The 7,538-nt window shown below is 36.7% G+C and overlaps 1 protein-coding gene across 1 annotated transcript; it reads right to left on the minus strand.

Moving 5' to 3' along the window:
- Positions 1 to 470: 470 nt before the first annotated feature.
- Positions 471 to 4,095, minus strand: LOC134845790 (2-amino-3-ketobutyrate coenzyme A ligase, mitochondrial-like). The gene is made up of 5 exons (XM_063862871.1): positions 3,842 to 4,095; positions 3,358 to 3,525; positions 2,658 to 2,810; positions 1,902 to 1,983; positions 471 to 1,245 (listed from the first exon to the last, which is right to left on the minus strand). The coding sequence occupies exons 1-5, from the start codon at positions 3,939 to 3,941 to the stop codon at positions 489 to 491; spliced, it is 1,260 nt and encodes a 419-aa protein (XP_063718941.1). The 5' UTR covers positions 3,942 to 4,095; the 3' UTR covers positions 471 to 488.
- Positions 4,096 to 7,538: the final 3,443 nt, after the last annotated feature.

Genomic DNA, 7,538 nt, shown 5'->3' on the forward strand with positions numbered 1-7,538 from the left:
GTGACAAAAAATCGAGTTTTTTTGCCGCGCTCCTCCTCCCCCCCCCCCCCCCTCCCCCCTCCCCCCTCCCCTCAAAAACATTATATTGGCACCCAATGTTCCTTTAGAAATTTTTTGAGGCTGGTCAGCCAAAAATGGATGTCGTTAATTTACCCTTCCCCCTCCCCCCTCGGCAACCAACTGCGTCTCACTAAAATTCGGCAAAATGCTGCTACCTCACCTTGTCTTGACAAGATTTTTCTGCACCTGTGTCTCATACTTGTAAAATGACAATAAAAATCCGTATGCTTATCACTTGCTATGTTCAATGAAACATTTTGGAATTAAAGCTTTCATAATAAGATAAATATTTTGACGCTGCCTTGGTTCTTTATGGGAACCACTTGTCAGTCGCCCAGTTTTACACAGTTTTTCAGAAAATTTATTTTATAAAGTCTATCTTTTTTAATGTTCAATGAATCATTATCATTGTTAGATGTCACCAGTCTTCAAATGACCTTGAACTTCTTTCCAGCATCTTTGAATGCCTCAAGCGCGAACTCTATGTCTTTCACACTGTGGCCTCCAGAAATCTGCACCCGGATTCTTGCCTTTCCCGTCGGAACAACCGGATAGCTGAATCCAATCACATATATGTCTCTCGATAGCAGTTCGCTGGCAATGTCATTTGCTAATTTGGCGTCGCCCACAAACACTGGGCAAATGGGGTGCTCGTCGCCCAAAATTGTGAACCCGGCATCTTTCATCTTTTCCCGAAACATTTTTGTGTTCCGCTGCAAGTCTGCGATTATGCCGGGACTTCGATCAATTAGTTCGAATGACTTCAAAGCGCTGCCGACAACCGCTGGCGGCAACGTGTTCGAAAACAGATATGGCCTTGACCTCTGCCTCAAAAGGTCTATTAAAAATTTGGGTCCGCATGTGTAGCCCCCAGCCGCACCCCCGAGCGCCTTTCCGAGAGTGGAGTTGACTATTTGGACTCGGTTTCTCATTCCCAGAAACTGTTCTGTGCCTCTTCCTGTTTCCCCGAGGAAACCGGTCGCGTGACATTCGTCAATTAAAACAATGGCGTCGTGTTTGTCCGCTAAGTCGCAAATTTTGTCCAGTGGGGCTATGTTTCCGTCCATGCTGAAAACGCCGTCGGTCACGATAAGTTTGATTCGTTGGCTCGAGGCTTCAGTGAGTTTCTCCTCTAGATCCGCCATGTTTCGATGCTGGAACCGAAACTTTCGCGCTTTGCAGAGCCTGAAATTCAAATGTCACTTAACATGCTTAGTTAAGAAAAAATTGATTATGAGACGTTTGTGAGTGTTAAGAACCACTCAATGGTTACAGTACTGAGGCACTTAGCATAGTGGTAAGGCGTTCACTATAAAATTGTCAGATCGTGTATTAAATCCCATGCCATGGCAATGATATTGTGCGAGGACGAGCTCTCACTTGACCTCTAGCTTCAGGTCTACCACAACCTGACCAATTTTGACTGCAATAGTAGTACCACGTGAAAGTCTAGTCGCAAAAAAAAACGGTCTTGAATCACAAAAAAGAGCTTCTCTCAACATAACACAGTCTGGAATGTGGGGAGATAATACAAATGGACTATCCTCGACAGGACTGTTAAGGCCTACTGATAGCCTGTGATTCGCAGGAACCACATTATATTTATTATAATTATGACTGTTTGATTTGTGAGCTCATTTCTTGAACATGAAAAAATATTTGCTTGGTCATAATTGCATTGAACTTGAATAAAATATTTGCTTGAACTTAAAATTATCTAGCTAATAAGGTTGAGTGAATTGTAATTAAAATCTTCAAAAAATCTTCTCCGGCTTTGAATTCTTACAATTAAGTTGCCTTGATTCAATAATTGCTCATTTTCTAGAGTTCTCAACACAAACCTGATTCCGTCGATGATGGAAGCGTGATTGAGCTCATCGGATAGCACAGCATCTTCAGGTCCTAGCAGGGTCTCGAAGATACCTGCAAACAGGTTATCACCCCTGCTTAATCTAAATTGTTTCGCTACATTCCAAGACTGAAAGTGTTTGTCAGCTGCAATTTCATCCTACTGTCATTATTTTTTCAGTAAATCACGTAAGCAAAAAATAGAGAGAATAAATCCTCACTTAAAACCAGTGAATTCCTTGACATCATCACTTCGAAATGATCTTGAGGAGACTTTATTAGAATATCTTTGGAGTAATTCTTCTCATAAGACGCAGATCTAAGATTTTTCCGAGGTGTGACGGATTGTTTTTTAAGAAATTTTAAAGAAAGAACAATTATTTTATCGACCTTTTGTAGTCGGCAAAATTGATTTTCTTAGCCCTCGCAAAGCGCTATAAAGGCATTAATTTGACTGAGTTTTTTGCGACGCAAGCGCATTTTTGAAGAAAAAAACAGGCCAAAAACCTAAATTTTAGGTGTTTTTGAAATTTTGACTGAATAGTTTTGACCGTTTTTGACAAGTCAAACTATAATGGAAATTAAAGTCCCTGCTTAAAATTAATATATTGGAGCCAAATTGTTGGAAAACTATTGTGGAGACAAAACTGATGTGCAATCGTACTTGAGGGGAGAGCCTTTGGTTAGCGAGAGGATTGGAGCACCAACTTAGACCACCCACAATTGTTTGAAGAGAGAGTTAATCGTACCAGCGTTGGCGTCGAAGCATGACGCATATATGATGGCGTCTTCCCTGTGGTGGAACTGGGCGATGGTCCTCTCCAGCTGTTTGTGGATGTCCTGGGTGCCACAGATGAAGCGAACGGAACTGAGGCCGGAGCCACGTCTTAACAGGGTGTCCACTAAACCACAATAGACACACTAATCATTCTTGCTAACAGTCAAACAGTGTTTTTGTGCATTTTGAAGTTCTTGCGAACAGAGCATTTACTTAATGGCCAAGATTAAGTGAGTGATTGCATACCATTTTCTTGCTCATAGGAATAGTTGAGGTTCTCATAGATTAGTTTTCATAGAAAACTTCGCAGAGGGCTCAAAATTAGCTTTGTATTGGTACATATGTTTCATCCTGGTATTTTAATTCGCCTTCAAAACCAGAAAAAAGCCATGAGCGATGGGAGAAGAGTGAAAAAAATGTTAGAAATGACTAAAGATACCAGCGAGCGCATTTTTAATTCAATTATTCAGTTTAGCTGTGACGCTTGTCTGATGAGCTTGAATGAAAAGCCCTCTTAAAACCCCTTTTTTCGTCTTGAGTCGAGCACTTCATCGACCCCAGTTTCTGCTCGTCAATGTGATTTTGGTCGGCTTCTGATCTTCTTTGAGCGCTGCTAGGCGCTGGGCGCAAATATTAAATCTATAGTTTTGACCTTTGAAAACTCAACTCACCGGACGCCTGAACCACCTCGGGATGATCTGAGAGGCCGAGGTAGTTGTTGGCACAGAAGTTGAGCACCTTCTGGTCTCTGTTGTCCACACTAACCAGGGCACTCTGAGATGACGTAATGACCCTCTCTGTCTTCCAAGTGCCAGCTCTTCTTATGGACTCCAACTCACCTGTGTAACAAATTAGAGCAGTCACAGGACGACTCACAAAATTACAGGGTGAGCTTTTAAAACGTTTTTTCTTAACGCTTACAACAAATCTTATTGGATAACTGGCTTAGAAACATTTCACTTTCAAGGCCGCAGCCAGAAAAATGAACGAAGTTATGCATAAAACTCAGGCAATTTACATAAAGCTTACAAAAGCTTATTCAAAATAAAAATTTCATTAACTTTAATTCGCATAAAAATTATTGAACGACTTTGAAAATCATAATAAAAATTCTCACTTTCTCGCCATGTTATTTTGAAGCCTGCTCATGCTCACCTTGTATGAAGTCCCCCCAAGTAGAACTGGATCGAGCCGTAGTTGTGGAAGTTAGTTTTGGTGACAGCGTGCGCACCAGAATTCTACTGCTACTTGTCATGACTAATCAATCCCAGGTAGAGAAATGAAAAATTCAATGGTTTTGTTGAAAAGATAAAAAACTTATGAATCATATATTAATGGTCTGAAAATCATGTGAAAGAAAGATACAATCATGTTCATTCAGATGCAGTATATGTAAACTACGACGGCACCAGTTTCGACTGCGTACTTTTTCTATAACAAGATGAAAAACCATAACTATTAGCCGTCTCAAAAGCATGCTATAAAAGATAAATGTATCAGGCAGCATTTCGATTTTTTCCTCGGAAACGTTGTGAATTTCTTTGAGAACATCCAACCGGGTGAGGTTTTAGGGATTTCCGAGAGAGGGGGTGGATTTCTACAAACAGTTGAAGTCGACCATTTTGGAAAGAAGATTATTTCTTTCAAATACTACTTTTTCTGCTCTACAGGCAAATTTTTGAAAAAAATACAAACTGAGAAAAAACTTTAAGCATTATTTGGGAAGTTATGACCAAATAAAAGCTTTTCTCGGCGCGGGCTCCCTCCTCAAAATTTGTAATAATATTGCTAATATCGCAAAGTGAAATATACATGGTGGTGAGGGTTTGCTGGTAAGTTGGTGAAGGTTTGCCCCAAGCAAAAGTGGGAGCAAGACATCCCCAAACAACTTGGTGAGACTTTACCGTTTTGTGTACTAACAACAAAAACGTACGTGTGCTTGATAAGTGCGTGAGCTGATGACAAAAAAAAACAGACTCGGTGAAAATGTTCAAATTTTTGTCAAGTGACCCGTCCAAAAGCATCACAGACTGTTAATAGAGGCGAGAGGAAAATGTCTGCAGCGCACAGAGGGCAAAAGTAGTCAGCCCTACTAAAGTCAACTGAGACTTGGCACTTTGAGAATTAACTTGAAGCAAATTTGGGTTGAATTGCTCAGACGTGATAAAAAACTTTTGTGTTCAGTGCTCCTAATAATTTGAGTTGGTTTGAGGTGTAAGATTTTAAGTGGAAGAAAACTTAACTTGTACTCTTTTTTCAACTTTTGAATTTTTCATTTTGTTCTTACGAGAAGCGCAAAATTCAAAAAATGGAAAAAATGTTTCGGTAATTATCAAAAAAGGGCTAGCAAATTAGACCACAGGCAATTTACATAATCCAAACATGACTGAATCTAGACGATAGTTTGCGTGCAAAGTTGTTAAACGTTGCTAACAAAATTAAGTTCTCTTTTGGTTGAGGAATTATAGCAGCTTTATAATTCATGGAATTCATGATCCAAGTTAAGGAAAATGTTCAGAAGCTCAGACAGCCCGAAACTATGTTTGAAGAATAAATTTATACTGAGGTCGAAAGAAGTAGTTCTAGGTTGTTTGTAACCCACCAAGAACAAACAAAATGCTGTTCCCGAATCAGCTTGAAAAATTCTTAGAATTGAAAAATTGAACATTGAAACAGGTCTGCATGTGCGAGGATTTCGAAATCAGTACGCTGGAGTAGAATCAAATTTCTACTCACTACTTGAATAGCTTAAATTCTGATGGGTTCAAATTTTTTGCAGTGAGCTGACTCGCTTATCATCAACATAAATCGATCACTTTAAATATCTTTATTTGCTGAATGCTGTAACGATTGTGCTGCAGTATGGAAATTTAAATATAATTTTGGAGATACTACTTTTCTAAAACACAAATCAAGGCTCGATAAACTTCTCAGAGAATTGAAACAACCATTCGATGCTAATGAAAAAGAAAAACTTCAAAGGAAAGATCCTGAACAACTCTTTAAGAAATTTTAACCTAATCTTGATAAAATGACAATTAAATATGCACTAATCAAGAAAACAAATAATAGCAAGAAACCATATGCGCCATGATTCAACAATGCTTTAAAAAGTCTCAAAACGAAAAACAACCGGAGAAACAGGAAAAAAAAACTTCAAAAAATTGCACAATAGTGCATGTATTTCCTGAGTTGAGAAAAAAAAGTCGAGCAAACACTTAAAATGATAAAAAAGAAACTGTTATTGGATTAAATTTACAACAGGTATTGGAGATTCGAAATAAACATTTAACTCAATTTAAAAAATAGTAAATCTGTATCTTGTTCAAAAGTGCTCTTTCTTGAATCAAGTCAAAATTTCATTGAAATTCTAACTGAAAAAGATACTGCAAATGAGTTCATTGACTTTTTCATCAACATATGTGAAATCTGAAAACCAGTTGTCCAAAGTTATCTCCACTTTCAGTGCTTAATTTAAATCAGCCAGTGGTATCATATAGAGCAAAGAAATTTGAGATCAACAAAATTTTCTGTCAATTAGACCACAAATCAACATTTAGAAAAAAACTTATTAGTAATCAATTTGTAGAAGCATTGAAAAACAATACCACTTGATTTTTATTGTATCGAATCATTCTTTAGTCTGGTATTTGGTATACATTCTTCCAACTGCTATGAACAAAAGTACTTTCCATTCATAATGACAATTCTTGATTACTTGAAAACAATTACGATCCCATCTTCTTGATTATTGTCTGGATTAAGATTTACACAAGAACAATGTATAAGCGAATGGAAAAATTCACTTAGCTGTATAGCAAACAATTCGAGTTCAGAATAAAACGTAGTACAATAATTGCAGTTGTTGTTTTCACTGAAACTAAAAAACTCAAATAAGAAGGCATAAAGTTTTAGCATTGTTTTATGATAAAGTTTTGCTATTCTTAAAAAAAAGTCAAAAATCAGACAAAAAATATATCACGGGTACATCAATTCATTTTTGCGGTTTACATCGGTTCGAAAACCAAAACATTTTCTTAATTTTTCTGGTAGTAAAATGTATGTAAATTGCTGGGATCAGCAATTTTTTTCTATCTTACTATAGGAAGTCGTTTTGTTTTATTTTAAAATTTTTTTTTGAATTGTTTTGATCGGGTCTGTGACGATATTCTATTTTTGTTGTTTCGACTTTCAAACAATGAGCGGATTATTTTTGCTGGGGTTTTTTTTCCAGTCAAATTTTGGTTTTCATAACTCAAGTTGTTTTAACTGAATTTTCTAAAACATCTGAAAAATATGTTGTCTGGAGGTCAAAATTTATATAGTTTTTTATATTTGTTAAATTTTTTGAACAGATGTAATGGTTTAATTTTCGGACTTTTTCGACAACTATAATTCAAATCTAGATAATAAACCTGCAAAATATTTCAATCTATTTAAGAAATCTTTCTAAAATAATCGGAGGTTAGCAAAATTGGTTTATTAACGGGTCACAACAAGCAAATAAAATTTTTGTTACTTTAAATAGCTTCCGATGATGATCTCTATAGACAGAATATGCTAATCAAATAGTTTTTAGGATTATGTGTATTAAAAACGCTGATGTTTAAATTTCATACACTTCATGCAGATCTTCCCAAAAAAATTTTGCATGCAAAATTTAAGTTTTTGCGTTCATAACGAAAGCCTAGATACACAGAAATTAGAATAACATTCCGTTTCTTTGCTTAGTTTTTTTTTCAAAAACGCTCAAAACACCTTGCAATTTTTGTAGTCTCTGAGCAAAAGATATTCGACCAAAACCTCAGTTTCACAGATTTAATATTTTTTGACATATTGCCAAAATAGCAAA

This window comes from Symsagittifera roscoffensis, chromosome 5, assembly GCF_963678635.1.
Source record: "Symsagittifera roscoffensis chromosome 5, txSymRosc1.1, whole genome shotgun sequence".
NCBI lineage: Eukaryota > Metazoa > Xenacoelomorpha > Acoela > Convolutidae > Symsagittifera > Symsagittifera roscoffensis.